Source organism: Crocodylus siamensis, chromosome 4 (assembly GCF_052110815.1).
Source record: "Crocodylus siamensis isolate JL-2025a chromosome 4, ASM5211081v1, whole genome shotgun sequence".
NCBI lineage: Eukaryota > Metazoa > Chordata > Crocodylia > Crocodylidae > Crocodylus > Crocodylus siamensis.
In genome coordinates this window covers 120983177-121000852 of record NC_143398.1, presented here as the reverse complement: position 1 = coordinate 121000852, position 17676 = coordinate 120983177, and the positions used below count along the sequence as shown (strand labels likewise).

The 17676-nt window shown below is 42.3% G+C and overlaps 1 protein-coding gene across 1 annotated transcript in view; it reads left to right on the top strand.

The window, feature by feature from the left end:
* LOC149866417 (solute carrier organic anion transporter family member 1A2-like) overlaps nt 1–17676 on the top strand; it is an 80177-nt gene that overhangs the window by 49836 nt on the left and 12665 nt on the right. The window contains exons 3-9 of the mRNA XM_090043580.1: nt 1107–1224; nt 6289–6430; nt 8621–8753; nt 10892–11001; nt 12937–13083; nt 13715–13813; nt 14248–14481. Coding sequence (XP_089899706.1) covers nt 1165–1224; nt 6289–6430; nt 8621–8753; nt 10892–11001; nt 12937–13083; nt 13715–13813; nt 14248–14481 — 925 coding nt within the window. The 5' untranslated portion in view covers nt 1107–1164. The remainder of the gene's footprint in view (nt 1–1106; nt 1225–6288; nt 6431–8620; nt 8754–10891; nt 11002–12936; nt 13084–13714; nt 13814–14247; nt 14482–17676) is intronic.

Below are 17676 nucleotides of genomic sequence, written 5' to 3'. Positions count from 1 at the left end.
TTTGTGAACCTGTAAAGGGTGATAAGCTGAGAGAAGCAGGTATTTGCAGGGCAGGTTATCCACAATTCAGCATGAAACACCATATCGGAGCCCAAAAAGAGGACAATCAATCATTACTGCTGTAAGGTAGGGCTTTGGTTTGCCCTTGTTTTCTTCATATTCCTTCGCCTTAAAAGAACAGGTAGCTGTATTGTATATCTTGATTTACTGAAGCCTTTTCAACATTTTTATAGCAATCCTGAACATAGAAATCCCTTTAGGTCCAGAATCCTGTTTGGCAGGTTACTCTACTTGATTCAAAAATCTGAAGGGCTTGGGGGTTTTCCCCAGGTTATTGGTGTCCCAGAATGAATGACCTCTTTTCGGATCACACGTTGGGAGCATTTGTCTTAACAAAACCAGATTTTTTAACTTTCCAAACTCAGCAAGGTCAGGAAGGACACAGATATGCTTCTGTAGAGATTGGGCAAATCTTGCAGCATCTCCCCTCTTAGTTCCCCAGTGTCCCTGGGTACCCTGGCTGGGGGAAATCCTAGTAACAAGACATGCCTTGCTGGGGGCATTCAGTGCCTGGATGCCAGTGAAAGTGAGAGTTTTGGCAAGAAGAGTCGAGCAAATTTGTTTGAACCTTGGAGGGAAAAATTCTGGTTTCAGTTTTTTAGTATTTTAGGTAGGCCTTTTGTTTTTTTGTTTTCAGCAACTTGAAACCTTGAAATCAAAAGATTAGGCCCTGTTTCAGTTTGACTAAAATTAATGGAAAACCTTTCATTTACTTCAGTGGAAACTGAAATGCTCTTCATAAAATTCAAAACATTAAATAACAGTTATTTGACTCCAAGGAACACAGAGAGTTACACTGGACAGGACAAAAAAAGTCATCAGCTTTTATGCTGTACTGAATAATCCAGACAATACATGAATACACAAACAACTTACCATGGGGTAAAAGGAAGCAGGGCTTTACTATATGTCAGCTGCTGTGTGATAGCTGCCTGTGTGCACAAACTTATCCCATGATAGCTGAAAGCTAAATGGCAGTTATTTATCCCTCATCCTTTCTATTCCTTTCTAGTATCAACAGTTTTTTTTTATCTTTCTTTTCATAGGGTAGTGGGATCATTAGAAATATTCAAAAGGAAACACTGGGCTACTTAAAAAAGCAACATGAAAGACTCTAAGAAGCCATCTGCAAGTGAGAAATGCTTCTGTATATCCAAGCTTAAGGTACTGATGAATTTTAATGACTTTTATTACAGCTTCACTTAAAATTATTTAGAAGAAGTTGCAGTTTCTCCCCCAAGCATTGATTTCTTTTGTTTTTAAACTAATGTCTACCTTAACTATGGGATCCAAAGAAAGTTTATAAGAAAATATTTTTTTTAATGTCTGTGGGTACGTCTACATGTTCATTAATGTGCAGTAGTTACTGTGCATGTAGTTTAGTACTTGCTTAATGAAGTACTAACTAAATGCAATGTAACTACTGGGTGAGTCTACATGAGATACTATGTCACCATAGTGATGAGCTATGGTAATGTAGCTTGTCACCATGGTGACATAGTTTCGGCAGGCACTAACTGTGCCTGTGCCGCTGTTACTGTGCAATAGGGTTGAAAATGATTGGTGTACCACCAGGACTGTGCAGTACTGGGGGGTATTGCACAGTTATTTAGTACTTACTAAAGCACATCTTTTTTAAGGGAACATCTTTTTTAGAAAATGTTTAGTGCTCTTTGCAAAGGTGACAAGCTCATAAAAATACAATGAGAAGTGCTTTTGGAATATGTCTGATTGTGCTAGGTGTACAGCATTTAAAATTACTTTTGTTTGATAATTAATATCAACTAAGGACAGGTACAGACATTACACATGAGCCCACATAACTGACTGGAAATCACTCTACACCCATAACTGTACAGAAGTTTGGTGCACATAGACCAATCGAAAAATGGCAGAACCTGGTGTAAGATAGACCTGATTCAGTGTGCACTCAGATCTAATCAATTTAGGTTAGACCAGTGAATCAAACTTCTCTACTGGATCCCCAGTTTGATTAAGTCCTCTGGCATCTCAGGCTCCTTTGCAACTCCTCCTCACAGGGAGGCAGGCTAGCACTTGGCCAGTGCTCAGTTGCTTTGGCCAAGAGTCCGACGTACCTTGTCCTTGAGCTCCAGAGCTGAGCCAGTGCAGACCTGCTCCCTAGCCCAGCTTTCTGCTACAGGCAAGTAGTGGGAGAGGAGGAGACTCTGTGTCCCCTGCATGAGCCCCAGGACCTGGGCACCCATGTTCCTGGGCCATGCCCCCACACCCTGTCATGAAGCACCCTGTGATGTCCACATGCACCTGACACTGCACCCAGCAGAACCCCTTCACTTGGACACAGCCCCCACACACCCAGCCAGGGAACCCCATGCTATTGTGCTTGGTCACAGTCCCATAGACCCTGACCTTGGCTTCCACACACCACACATCTCAGTGGGCAGAGCCAGGCACCCTGCCACCTGGGCCCCAGCATAGACCCATCCCTTCCCCCCGGGACAGCTCACCTCTGGTAGGTTGGGATGGCAGGGGACAGAACATTGGGACTGTACCTACACAAAGGCAACCCTGGGACCTCTGTGGTTTGGCCACTGCCCACAGATACCCAGGCCATAGACACCTGGGGCGCTGCAAGACTTTTTTGCTTTACAGCTACAGGGTTCCAGAGTATTGGGAAGTGGGGTGTGGGTAGGTCAGCGAGCTGGGGGTGTGCTTGCCTGTGCCCAGCAGCCAATCAGGGGTGGCAGTGGTGAAGTATAGGGAGTGCACAGGGGTACATGTGCACTCCCTGAAAGCACTGGTGCACCCCCTGACAGCCAGTGTTCCCCACTTAGGTGATGGACAGGGAGGGCAGACAAGAGCACTGGTGTCCCCCTGAGAGCACTGGCCTGGGAGTGGGGGCACCAGAAGAAGCAATCCCCGCTGTTCTCCCATGGCTGATTGTGCTGACCAGGGGAATGGCACACTGCTGTCACTCTCCAGGTTGGCTCGATTGGCTGCAGGGGACCACTGCCCCCCTGTCACTGACTCAGGAGGCACCAGTCATCCATGAGGGATGGCCCAGGTGCTTCCGGCAGCCTGAGGAGCCCATGGGGCCTGCTGGGAGGTGTGCAGGAGTGCCCCCAACGTGGCCTTGGCTAGTGCAGGCAGCCTGCATGCTGTCCCCAACCAAAGGGCGAATGTGTGTTTTGTTCACTACCGATCTAACCTAGGCCACTTACAGAAACCTGCATATGTTAGATCTATTCCTCCTCAGGCTTTTTGAATGTCTGTACCTGGACTAAATATCAGCCACCCATGCATCACTCAGCAAATAAATGCATCAGTATTGAATTTATTACTATCAATTACTACACATTATTTACTGTCTCCGCGTATTTTAAAAGATGATTTTTGGGCCGTACTGGGGGGTATCTATACATACATTAATATGCTTTTCCTAATGCACATTCAATTTAGTACCTCCAATGTGAGGTACTAAATTAATGCACATTCATAGTTTCATAGTTTCATAGTTGGTAGGGTCAGAAGGGAAGTGAGCAGATCATCAAGTCTGACCCCCTGCCATGGGAAGGAAAGAATGCTGGGGTCAAACGACCCCGGCTAGGTGATTATCTAGCTTCCTTTTGAAGACCCCCAGGGTAGGAGCCAGCACCACTTCCCTTGGAAGTTGGTTCCAGATTCTAGCTGCCCTGCCTATGAAGTAGTGCCTCCAGATGTCTCGCCTGAATTTACACTTAGTCAACTTATGGCTGTTATTCCTTGTTACTCCTGGTAATGCTTGGGGGAACAGGGACTCTCCCATTGCCTGCTGGTCCCCCTTGGCAAGTTTATAGATGGCCACCAGATCCCCTCTCAGCCTTCTCTTGTGGAGGCTGAACAGGTTCAGGTCCCGTAGCCTCTCCTCATAGGGCCTGCCCTGCTGCCCCCTGATCATGTGAGTGGCCCTCCTCTGGACCCTCTCAATGCTGTCCACATCTCTCCTGAAGTGCAGCGCCCAGAACTGGACACAGTACTCCAACTGTGGCCTGACCAATGTCGAATAGAGGGGGAGGATCACCCCCTTGGATCTACTTGTGATGCATGTGTGGATGCATGACAAGGTGCAGTTTGCCTTCCTGACAGTGTCCTTGCATTGGTGGCCCATGTTCATCTTGGAGTCAATAGTGACTCCAAGATCCTTTTCTGCCTCTGTGCTGATGAGAAGGGAGTTCCCCAGCCTGTAGGTATGCTGCTGGTTCTTCCTCCCCAGATGCAACACCTTGCGCATGTCAGTATTGAAACCCATCCTGTTCTCATCTGCCCACCCCTGTAACCTGTCCAGATCTATGTGTAGCCTGTCCCTCTCCTCCAGTGTGCCCACTTCTCCCCACATCTTAGTGTCATCCACGAATTTGAACAAGGTGCTTTTCACCCCCTCGTCTAAGTCACTGATGAAGATGTTGAACAGTGTGGGCCCGAGGACCGAGCCCTGTGGAACCCCACTACCCACATTCCACCAGGTCAAAAATGACCCATCCACCACCACTCTCTGGATGCGGTCCTCCAACCAATTTGCAACCCATCTGACTGTGTAGGTGTCGACACCACAGTCGCCTAATTTTTTAATGAGAAAGGGGTGAGAGACAGCTGAAGGCCTTCCTAAAACCCAGAAAGACTATGTCCACCATGACACCTGTACCCAAGGATTTTGTGACCTTGTTGTAGAAGGCAACCAGCTTGGTCTGACAAGACCTGCCTCTAGTGAATCCATGTTGGTTGCTCCTAAGCATAATCTCCACTGCTGGTCCCTTGCAGATGTGCTCCTGGATAATTTTCTCAAAGAGCTTTCCCAGGACCGAGGTAAGACTAACAGGCCTATAGTTTCCTGGGTCCTCCTTCCTCCCTTTTTTGAAAATGGGGACCACATTGACCCTTTTCCAGTCCTCTGGCACCTCGCCACAGCACTATGAGTGCTCATGAAGCTGTTTCAGGGGTCCTGCAATGATCTCTGCCAATTCCCTCAGCACTCTGGGGTGGAGATTGTCAGGACCTGCTGATTTGAACACATCTAGCCCCACCAGAAGTTCCCTGACTAGGTCCTCACTGACCCTGGGCCTGGCTGCTCCTCCCCTGGGTCCATCTGGGATTCCAGGGGTGGTGATGTCCCAGTCCCTGCTCAGAAAAATGGAGTCAAAGAGTTTGTTAAAGAGATTACCTTTGTCTTCTGGTGCGACCACCAGATTTCCAAGTGTGTCCTGTAGAGGCCCTATGTTATCCGGTACCTTCTTTTTACCCCCTATGTATTTAAAAAAGGACTTCTTGCTATCTTTGATCTGGGTCACTAGTTCCATTTTAGCCTTCCTAACAGCCTCCCTACAACCTCGAGTAATCGAGGTATAATCCTCCTTGGTGATGGCCCTTCCCTTCCATTGGGTGTACACCGACTTTTTAGCTTCTAGACATTCCTGGATGCTTTTGGTGAGCCATGGGGTCTTTTGAGCACTCTTGCTCCCTTTGATCCACATTGGGATTGTCACCCTTTGGGCTTGGAGGATCTTCTTCTTAAGGAACAACCACTCTTCTTGGACTCCCAAGTCCTCCACATTAGGCTGTGCTAATGCACAGTGGCACAAGGGCATACATTTTAGGTGCTGCTTAATGCACAGTAGCCTATTTTACTGTGCATTAAAGTGCATGTATAGATATACTCACTGTAACCTCTCCTGATATGGATGAACAGTTACTTACACAAGTAGTCCAGAATCAATGAGGCTACTTTTATAAATACCTGCGAATCCATATGAGTAAAGGGCACAACATCTGGTCTTTATGCATTTAATTTACTTGAGTTTTCTCCTTTGGATGCACCTGTTATTCAGTCCTGCAGATGGCAGTTTTGCAGTAGACATCCAGTCAGTAGAAAAATTCCTGAGCACCTAGATTTTAAATCTGAAACACATCCTTATTTTGATTTTCTAAAGTGTTCTAGAAAATGGGGGCCTGAAAATGCCAAGGGTAGCATAAATGAAAAATGAAAGGAAAAAGACAAAATCTTGTTTCTCGTACCCTTGTAAAGAGAAATCAGAATACTGTGTACAAATGAAACTGATAGGATTTGGACTCAAAATTTTCTTTAGTTCATTATGCTAGGACTGTATATGTAGTTTTACTGGCAGAACAGCTTTGGCAGAAAAAATAGATAAGAGATATTGCTAAATATTGATGTGCCTGTTAATTTTTGTATGAATTCCTGTCTTCCTTTCCCAGGTATTTCTGTTGGCATTATCATTTGCCTACGTTGCTAAAACCATGTCTGGTGCCTATATGAACAGCATGAATACGCAGATAGAGAAACAATTTAATATTCCAGCCTCTCTGGTGGGGATCATTAGTGGCAGCTTTGAAGTTGGTAATCTTTCCTTTTAATGTTTTTTTTGGTGTTTTTTTTTGACAAAACAGTATGTTTCCAGAGCATGTGCGAGTGGCTGTTTTGCCTCTTTCCTGTTCAAAATATTTTGTTTGCAGCAATTATTGTGTGTGAGAGAGTAGTGGCTTGGAATGAGCCTTCGTCCAATGCTGAAAATTATACTCATGTATTTAGGTATCATTGGGTCTGTCACATGAGATGTTAACTGTGCAGTAGCTAAATAATGCTGTGCAGTAGCGTGTCATAGCACCAACAGTACAGATACACCACATAGTATTATTAGGCTACTGCTCAGCAGCATCACTTAAAAGGTCTTCATTGACACTACTGCACAGTAACTCTGGTTACTGGGCATTTATTTAAGTACTTGAATAATCAAGTACTAAATAAGTGTGCAATAACCACTGTACAGTAGCATCTCATGTAGACATGCCCATTGGGACCTCCTGTATGAGTAGCAGAATGTAGGATCAGATTCTGGTTTGGCTAGTTCCTGGTTCTGCTTAGGATGAACAAAAAAGCATGCGACAATTAAACTAGAAGTGTAAGCTGTAGGGTTTCTGTGCAAAAACTGCAAATACTTAATATTTATACATGGTCTTTAATCAGCAAAGTTTTTTATGTGAGGGAGCAATATCCCTATCCAAAATATGGACACATCTTAAAGGAGTAAATAGAAATAAAACACACACCTCTGTAATTAGAGTTAGAAGATGAGGCGCTGGATAGGTAAGGTGTATTTATTTATTAAGAAAGTAGATGCAACTTTGAAGTCACATTTCTGAGCAGAAGAAGCAATGCCCATACCTGAATCCTTAAAGGCAAGATTGTCACTTGCGATTATAGCACCCACTTTCCTCCCATTTCTGATCACCTCTGTCAGTGATCATAGTGCCAGTAGGAGAGCAGCTCCTGTGGAAGCCACTGCTGTACCTACTGCACAAGACAGAAGGGAGTGGGCAGCCAATGGCAAGGCATGGGTGAAGTCAGACTATAAGGAAGGGTATCAAGACTATCAAAAAAATATCCCTATGTGGATCAAGTGGGACCTACCTTGATTTTTGATGGTGTCCCTTTAACCAAGTGAAATTGGTGGAGGGGAGTGGGGGTGAGGAAATGGAAAGTAACTGTACACATGTTGAAAAGACACCCTTCACACCTTTCACACATGCATGCTGCAGGCATGGCTGCTAAGGGAAGAATTGTCTACAGCCAGCCAGCAGGTAGGGTGTTAATAGAGCAGTTACAGGTTGTTGCTCCCTCCTAAGGCATGCAGCTTGCCGGTGTTTATGCTGCTGGCAAGAAAAATATTTTTTAGTTTACTCATCCCTCTGAAAACAGGTTGTGTGTTTATCTGGGATGTGTGGTGTACAAGTAAACATATTAATAAGCAGTACAGGGATCTGCCTTTCCCTTCTCATTAAACTACTTAAAGATTATCAGTGCCATTTCTTCTCTTTGCATGTTATCTGGTGTTTACTTATTTTCAGTGGAGAAACATGAATCTAATATTTATATTTGTAATATAAATACTTAGATGTCTTCATTTTCCACATCACTGACATAAACCATGCAAAATAATGTTTGTATCAATAAAAAAAAATTCTGAAGAGAATAATGGCTTCCTAATACATCTATTGTTCTGCCACCACATGGCTTTGTTTTGAAGTACATGTACACTTCTTATGATATACTGTAAAGCTTTTTCTTTCCTGAAGAGGGAAATGGTTTAATGAATGACTTTATCTATGTGTTTCTCAGAAAGCATGAAAGAAAAAAAAAAGGTGGGGGTGGGTCTTAAGCTGCCTGCTTTCAGCATTGTCCCATACCACTCTGGATTCTCTTTATCACAGTGTTCTCTTTCAACTTGTAATTCACATTTCTATTAAATTGCACTAGATTGGTACACTGGTGTTGGCTTCTTTCTCAGGATAGCCTCAGTTCAACCTCTGTTCTTTAGTCATGATTTCTGTTCTGTTAAACATTCTATTATCAGAGTATTTCATAGCCAGTCGCCTTTTTGCATAATGCTCATAGAGGTAGAGAAGGTAAGTGATTATTAAATGGATAAGATGTCATGCTCAGGCTTGGTCAGGTTTGTAATATCTTTAAAAATACATACAGTGACTTAGCATTTAAAAATGAAAATGAGCCATGCTTTTTTTCCTGCAGGAAACTTGTTGCTGATAGCTTTTGTGAGTTATTTTGGAGCAAAACTTCACAGACCGAGAATAATTGCTTTGGGGTGCACAGTCATGGCCTTTGGCTGCCTTTTGATATCACTGCCTCATTTCCTAATGGGACGGTGAGTATTTAGCTAATGATGGGCCAGATTCTTCTAACCCTAATCCTGCCACTGGGCCCACTGAAATTGAATCACTTATGAGCAAAATCTGAGTTCTAAGAACCTGGTTCTGGGGCAGTGCGGGTCTTCTAAGGGGGCTTCAAAAGTTAATTACGGCTTTCTAAACAAAGAAAAATGTGTACAGGATTTCCCTCTCTACGGGACAACGTATGTCCTTCTGTTTTGTTTCGTCTTGTTCTGTGGTATGTTACCTTTCATCTCCATGATGTTTAAGCATATGTACCACATTTTATTACAAGTTCAGATATGCTTTGTAGTACAGTGTTATCTTCCTGATTATTCACAGGTATTTTGCTTGTAGGTTGTGCAGGAAAATCATTCTTTGGATAATAATACATTTGGACCCCATAATGATTCCCCTACCCTGTTGACTGGTTTTGAACAGAAATCATAAAAACTAAGGGCTGGAAGGGACCTTGAAAGATCATCAAGTCCAACCCTTCTGCTCTGGGCAGCAATACCATGGAGATTAAATGATCCCAGCAAGGTGTTTGTCCAGTCTCCTTTTGAAGATTTCCAAGGTTGGAGACCGCACTGCTTCCTTGGGAAGTCTATTCCAGATTCTGGTCACCCTTACTGCAAAGAAGTTCTTCCTTACCTCCAACTTGAAACCATCCTCTAACAGTTTATAGCCATTGTCCTCCCCTGGGATGCTCTAGTGAACAGTTTTTCTCTCAGCTCCCAATATTCACTCCTTATATACTTATAGATGATCACCAAATCCCCTCGCAGTCTTCTCTTCCCCAGGCTGAACAGTCCTAGATCCCTTAGTCTTTCCTCATAAGCAGGGATCCTGGTTTTCTCTGACAAAAAAACCCAAACGAACCCAATTTCTGGATATAAAAAAGTAACCCAAAATCCACATTTTTCTGTGATTAAAATGAAACACCACTAGTTTTCATTTTACACCATTAGTGTTTAATTTTAATCACAGAAAAATGTGGATTTTGGGTTACTTTTTAAAATTTGAAAATAATGATTTTTATCAGAGAAAACCATCAGTCTTTTGCAAGAGAAGCATCCACAGGACTAAGTCTTTCTTTACCTAGCTTCTCACTTAAGTGCTTCCACAGTCTATTATCTTCATAAAACCTTGACGCATTCCCCCCATCTTTCACTTTAAAGTCTTCTTCTCCTGTATCCCTTCCCTAAGTCTACTCAGAACCATGTGCAATATTGCACATGCACATATCTATATGGCTTCCTTATATTCAGAGCTACAAAGTCCTCTTCCATGTCTTTATTTCTACATGCACTGATTATTTCAATTCTTTCTTACATAGACTACTCAAGTTTCAGCTCCCCAGACTACAGCCTGTATAGAATACTATTGCCCCCCAGTCTCATATTAACCAAGAAGCACTGGCACATTAATTTAATCCCCAGACACCTTCCTATGTTGTTTCAGGCTCCAGTTAAATATTTCCTGCCCTGCTTCTTCATACCATTGTGCCAGTTTTACATTGGTATAACTCTGCTTTTCCACAAAGGAGTACTGTACTTCTTTTCTTGTGGATTCAAACTCCATTGGCTGCCATTTGCCACAAATGTAAACCTGTTTCTTAGTGCCATGGAAGAAAGAGAGCGAGAACAATTTTAAGAGGTGTATTAGATGAGGATATACTAGGCTGATGAGTATTATATAGGTACCTGGATGGGCAGAGTTTTAAATTAAATTAACAACCCCCCCCAAAAAAATTTAGGATTGTGGACAGTTCAGTGAGATTGCTTAATGTGCAACTGCAATATGTTATGTTATGATGTCTGAAGAATGGGAAGGAAAATATGACGGGGTTTTTTTAGGTTGTTTCTTTTATCTTGTGCAGCATCTCCTACTAGAGTCTTTCAGAGACAGGATACTAGACCACACAAACTATGTGTCTGATTCAGCCTGATAATTTCTTAATTTCTAAATTAAATTTTGATTAATGAAAGACTCCACTCATTTTTGTACCAGGTCTGGTTCTCCTGTCTGCTCACTCCTTTTCTGAGAAGCTTCAATTCAGGAAAACAGCTTTTATGAAGTGGCTTAATATATTCTTTTTGTATTTGTAAGCTTTTTACTTTGGCTCTAACAGATATCAGGTTGAAACCAGCATTTCATCAACTGAGAATTCTTCTTCAAGCATGCCCCTCTGCCTTGCAAGTAATGGCCAGTCTTCTATCCCTATGGAGAAACCATCAGCAGGTGCAGTTCTTTCTGTTTTGTTTTGTTTGTGGCTTTTATTTCTTTTGTCAAATATTTTTGCAAGTTTTAAATGAACTGGATGTTGATATTAATGCTTTCTTCAGGGTCATAGGTTAGGGATAAAAATTATAGAGGTTAGGTAGTTTTCCAGGCCTTGGAATATTCTCCAATTGGAGATTCTAGAGACAAAAGTTGGCCTGTATGCAGTTCTTACAGTATTTGCTAGCATGGTTAAAAATCTCTTCACTCTGCCAGCTTATGGACATATCTAATAGACCTCGGATTTTGGAAATATTCTCCACACTACCTTACATACACAAGGTAGATTGAGGAGTTGAGAAAATGAAGACGAGATGGCAAAATCTGACTTTGCTCTACCAGTTTGTTAAAAAAGGTAGTTTCTCCATTCAAGAAACCGAGGGAAACGGTGGTAATAATTAGAAACCGTGGCTTATTCAATATCTCAAAACATGTATGCACATTGTCGGTGGGTGCATCAATGTGAGATACTATGGCACAGTAGCAACAAGTGGCAATAGTACTGCAGAGTAATAATGAACTTCTGCACGGTAGCATTGGGCAAAAACTGTGCAGCAACTGTACTGTGCAGTCATTTGGTATTAACATAAGCAAGTACTAAAAGATTGCAGTAATGACTGCACAGTGGGTGGCTTACGTAGATGTGTCCAGTGATATATAAATTAATGATAATGGTATTAAATGGAGTAGCATAAACAACTAAATAAGTACTGTAGAACATCCTGGCACTGATTTGTTATATTTTTGCCATGATATTCCAACGACATATGATAAGATTGAGTCACTGATGCAATATCATTATGCAAACTTTGCAACCTGAAGGCAGTTTTCTTTATGGTTCCATTTCATTATGAACATTGCCTTTAAGCTATTTAAGTGTCCAAGAAAAAAATAGAAACCAGGAGTTCTGACTCTCAGTCATTTGCTTTGGACAAGTTACTTTGGCTTTGTTATGAAACCAGGTAAAAGTTCTCAGCATCGCGTTGCTCTGATGAACTTCATTTTCAGTCTAAAATACAGTATAAATAATGGGATTTGTGTAAATTTTAACTAAATATTCTGATCTGGTAGTGGTTGAAACTTGGATAGAAAAGTTTCAAATGAAGCATTTTCTTACTGGAAAATGAAACTTTATTAAAATCAACATTTTCTACTAAGAAAGGCTCAGCCAGAGCACAATACCCACAGGATAGTTTACAACAGGGTAAGAGCAAGGTATCTGCCTTTACTTTCATTGGTAGGAAGCTGCTTCACAGATATCACAAGGGTAAGTGTGTCTGCACACATACACTGCAAGTTCACAGCTTACCTTAGTTTCTGTTAATTTGCTCATGTGCTTGTATCTGTAGGGGTACATTTGTTCCATGAAAACTTTGAATAGTTCTTCTGACTGGAGATGAAATCACATGGTATAGCATATTGGAATGGGGTGGCACATTTTTGATCAATGTGTTATGTTAGTTGTACAGATGTGAGGTTTTTAAGGATGCATATGTGTTCTATTAATTATCTAGGGGTTAGATTCTCCCTCGGAGCCAAGCAGAATTTCTTCCTTTGTGCCCACAGGAGTTCAGGAACTGCTGTAGACCCGTTGCTTTGAAGAGTACTGTGGTGGAGAAAAAATGGGGGAAAGGCTAAGGCCTAGTCTATGTACTACCCAACACTGCTGGCTGGTTGTGTGGTTGGAGTGTGGGGACTCTAATCCATAAAGTGACGTAACAGTAGGCTTGCTGCCTTTTGAGGCAGTCTTCTTCCCAGGCTTCCCATGGATTACTGTAATTCCCTTATTTTGTTTGCTGGTGCTACAAGACGCATCAAGTCTCAACCAATTATTTGTATTTTCCAGGAAAACATTTTATTTCCAGTCAATGTCAAAATCTCTTATTTTATTTGCAGAGTGTGAAAAGGAGCCTGGGTCCTTGATGTGGGTGTTTGTGCTGGTAGGAAACATTATACGAGGAATGGGTGAAACTCCCATTATGCCACTGGGCATTTCATATGTGGAAGATTTTGCCAAAGCTGAAAATTCACCTTTATACATTGGTAAATCTGCAAGCACTTGGTTTTATGTTAAACATAAGAAGTGTTCTTAACTCATTTAAACTTTTCAAGGTAATTAAGGACTTTGCCAACCTATCTGAACACAGTGGGTGAATAGGGCAGTAAATGTCAAATTGGTTTAAATGTGCCTTGATTGTATCCTCATAGCTATGATACTTCCCTGAAGATCAGGTGGGGGGGATCACTGACCACATATCTATCAAGCACTGCTTAAATAAGCAGAGCTCTGCCTGGGGTCAGAGATCAATATACATGCTTTCCAGTGCAGGATTATGACCTCTAGCATTCACTTTCTTTAAATATGCTAGTGACTGAGTTTTCTGGATGAAATGTTTGACAAATAAAAAAATAGAGTTCTTTGATGCAAAGCCTGCGAAATCAGTAGGAAGAATTGTACACATGAAGGACTATGAGCATACTGGAGAACAAGGACAGAAAGTGATTTGTAATCATCGAAACCGTATTCTCAGAACTTTATGGGGTCAAGCTATCCAGTCACTATAGATAGTTGGGAAATGTTCATAGAATCATACAAAAGTAGGGCAGTCAATTTTTAATGAAAATAACTGTGGAGGGTCTGATTCTATATGTTTTTCACTTTTCTTTGCTTCAGGCTGCCTGCATACAGCCACGGTGATAGGCCCCCTGCTTGGTTTCATGTTGGGATCATTCTGTGCACAGCTGTATGTTGATCTGGGATTAATAGATCTAGGTAATGAACTAATATGTTTATAATCTGTGGCAGTCAATCAGTAAGGATGAGTAGTGTATCTCACAGCATTGGCTGCACTTGTTTTATGCCAGCTTGCTGGTAATACTTTTATGAAGCAAAATCAGCATATGATATTCAGTTTGATAAGATCCCCTGCATTCAAACAAGATTAAAATAATCTGCAAATAAATTATTTGTTAAATAATATCATATGAGTTCATTCAATGATGAAAAATATAATCAATTAATTAATTAATGTCCATATTTGGCAGATAAATCTAGTTGCTTAAGAAAAGGCCACCTCCACTTTTAAAGAGGTACCTTGAATCTTCCCAAGAGTTTTCTTCTGTCTCAGATTTTAGAAATGCCTACTACAAGTGAGTGTGGGGGAAGATCTCTAAGAGCTAATATGATGTGTGTTTCTTTACTTTTAGAGGAGGTGACTTTAACCCTAACTGATGCACGTTGGGTTGGGGCATGGTGGCTGGGCGTTTTGATTTGTGGATCAGTGAATCTCCTGGCTGGCATGCCTTTTTGGTTTCTGCCTAAGACCCTTTTCAAGGAAGGAGAAGAAAGTGATACTGAGGTACCACATAGAATAAGCGAAACACTGGTACAGGGAAATGGTAAAAACCAAGTCAAACAGAACATGTATGAAATCGCTAAAGGCAAGTTAAATTATTTTATTTTATTTCTCCTAAATTGATCTTTGTCACTATATGGTAGAACCGGTTAAAATACACTAGGACTATAGGAAAGGCTTTCTTTTTTCCCTTATGACATGGGCTGTGTGTGCTTGTCACTAGAGATGGGCCTGAGCTGCAAAGTTCATACCTCACAGAACAAGTGTTGGTTTGGTCCTTTATAGAGTCACAAACCTACTGTGAAATGTATCTGACACCTCTTTCTTCCCGCACTTTGGTGTATTTGGATGTGGAAATTTGCTTCTAGTGAGTCACTAGTTATAACTAAAGTTGAATAAGTTTACAGTAGGCTGAGCCGCATGGAGCCCGGTGCTTCCCTCCATGGGTAGGAAACTAAAAACTTCTCAGAGGTGTTTTACTTTGTAGTGCCCCAAAGTCATTTGCTGCATCCCAAAGTCATTTAATGCGGTAATGTGCTACAGTGGCTGGAATGAATGTGCAATACGCCACCGAATGTGCAAACAGTGCCATTAAAGTGGTGCAAAAAGCATTTAATCCACTTTAAACCTGTTTTAAAGTGTTGTCTACAAATGCCCATATTTACTTGAATCCAAGATGAGGTTTCCCCCACATTTAACACAGGTAAAAATCCCCTTATCTTGGATTTGAGTACAAGCAGGGAGGCAGGCAGTTGTTCTGACTCCAACTCTGGACCTGACCCAGGGTTGAGTCAAGTTGGTTTTCCCATCCACACTGCCTTGTCCCCAGCTGTCTCTCTTATGCCCTCCCCATCTGCTCCCCTACCACCTCTGTCCCATTGCTGTCTGCTCCCCACAGCCTGTGCCTCCTGCTGCTGCTTCCCCTCCAGATTTGGCTCTGGCCCTGCTCTACCCCCGGGCAGAGGACACATAGTTGCTATGGCCCCAACCTGGCCATGTAGTGGTAGCAGCAGCCCCAGCCCAGTCAGAGCTGGAACCAGAGCTGCTACCACTGCTGCTGCTGTTGTGTGGCCAGGCTGGGATAGCTAGAGCAACAATGTGCTCTGTTCCCTAGGCTGGAGTGGGGCCAGAGCAAGAGCTGGAGGGCAAGTGGTGGTAGGGGCAGCAGCTGTGGGGAGCAGGTGATGATGGGGCAGATGTGTTTGGGCTATAACTGGAGAGTAAGCAGTGTGTGTGTGTGTGGAGGGAGGGGGAGGGGAGGTCAGGCAAGAGACGCAGAGGCAGTGGCAGGGGGAAAGACATTTGAGCAGAGGCAGCGGGGGCCATGTAGCATGGGAATGGGAGGGAAAGGCAGGCACCAAGGTGGGCAAATGGCAGGGGAGGCAGGTGCTAGCGGGGGCAGGCACTGGGTAGGACAGGTGGTAGAGGTTGAGGTGTGTGTGAGGGGGGAGATTCCTCATCTGCTTGGTGCATTACTGACTGCCACTGCTTGCTCTGCTGTAGCAATGGGGGGGACAACTTTAAGATGAGCCTGCAATAATTAGATTCTGTACATGGAAAATGATAACTATTTTTCCATGTATACAATCTAATTGTTGGGGCTTATTTTAAATTTAGAGTTGTCTTGGATTTGGGTAAATATGGAAGTTCTGAGGTCCTAATATTCAGAATGAGGGTGCATTTGCCAATGCGCATTCTCTGCCCTTACTTAGTGCAGCCTCTTTTAGGTGGCTCAAACTGGGTATTCCACATTCAGTGCACCCCAAGTCACTAATCATTGCTGAAAGTCTTTGCTTATACTATAACCTTTGGTAAGAAACAAATGACTCTCCAAGAGCTCAGCTTGTGGCATTCCTAATTCTCCAGAGTGACTTCAGAATGCATCTCTCTTTGGGTGCCGGTAGACAAGCTGGGAGGCTACTCCGATGCATTGTGATTACAGCACATCAGAGCAGAGTCGATTAATTGAGTCTGTTGGAGCGTGGTAATTACTGTGCTCCAGCAGATCTCCTGTGTCTTGTATCAGCATCTCTGCACTTGGAAATGGTGATGGGGGTGCTTGAACTGAAGCTTGTCAGACAAGCTTCAGTTCAAGCATCCCTGCCACCATTTTCAAGCACAGGGATGCTAATACATGAGACTCTGTGGTGCTTTCGTTAGAGTGGCTCTCGGAGCCACTCTAATTAAAGTGCACTGCTCATTCCTGGAGCACATGTAAAAGCGCCCTTTGTTTATCACTCACAGGAACAACACATTGTATTGTGTTCAGGGGGAAATCCATTGTTCCTGAATATCCCTAATAAAAAGTGTCTTGGTTTCAAGTGAAAACTTCAGTTGTCCTATTTCATCTCAATACTCCTTTGCATTTTCTAGAAAATCTGGATGCTAGACTACATAGCATATGTTTTTATTATAAATTAGACTACATTGTGAGACTGATATACTAACCTTCCTCTACTGAGATACTAACCAGCCTCTGAAGGGTATACGTCAATGCAAACTAGTGCCTGTTTTTAATAAATCAAGGACTTTGTTATATAAACCTTTTTGTTTGCTTTGTAAAATTTCTTAAAAACTGATCAGTACATTTGCTGGCACAGAAAGTAGAACAGAAAGAAATTTCTTTTTTGTGGTCTGTGTCCTGATTCTATAGCTCTTGTCAGACAATACTGAAAAAAAATGCACCTCATTTGGAAATTTGCCTGTGATTGTTTGGTAGGGTAGTCCATAGTTGGATCCGAGGCATCCAACAGAAACACAAAATCCAACAGAAACACAAAATCAGAAAGAATTAGGAAGTCTAATAGTCCAGGAGAAGAGGAAAGAAGCATTGAAATCCTTGTCTGTATTTAATACCTGGGCAGCATAAGTGAAAAAGCCATAATTAAAATGCAGCACATTACAAATTAATTGAAAAATAAGCATGGCAGCATGGAAGGCCTGGGGACAACAGAAAGCATCTATGTTGGATATGGAAGAAAGGGGAAAAGATACAAACAAGAAAAAAGTCAGTTAAATTTTTCATTAAAAAGATATGAGAGCTGGAAAACAAATCCAGAATGAGTTAATACAACCCAAGGGGCTTATTAGGAACCAGAAAACTTGTAGAAATACATCTGGGGAAAGAGGAATCCTAGAGAGAAATTAGGGTCTTTAATAAATGAGAGATAAGATTAATGACTGTATACAGTGTCTGGGCCACTAAACTCCTTTTTCAAATCAGAAATTCCAACTGATGAACAATCCTTCTTTAAAGAAAACCTTCTACCTCATAAGATTT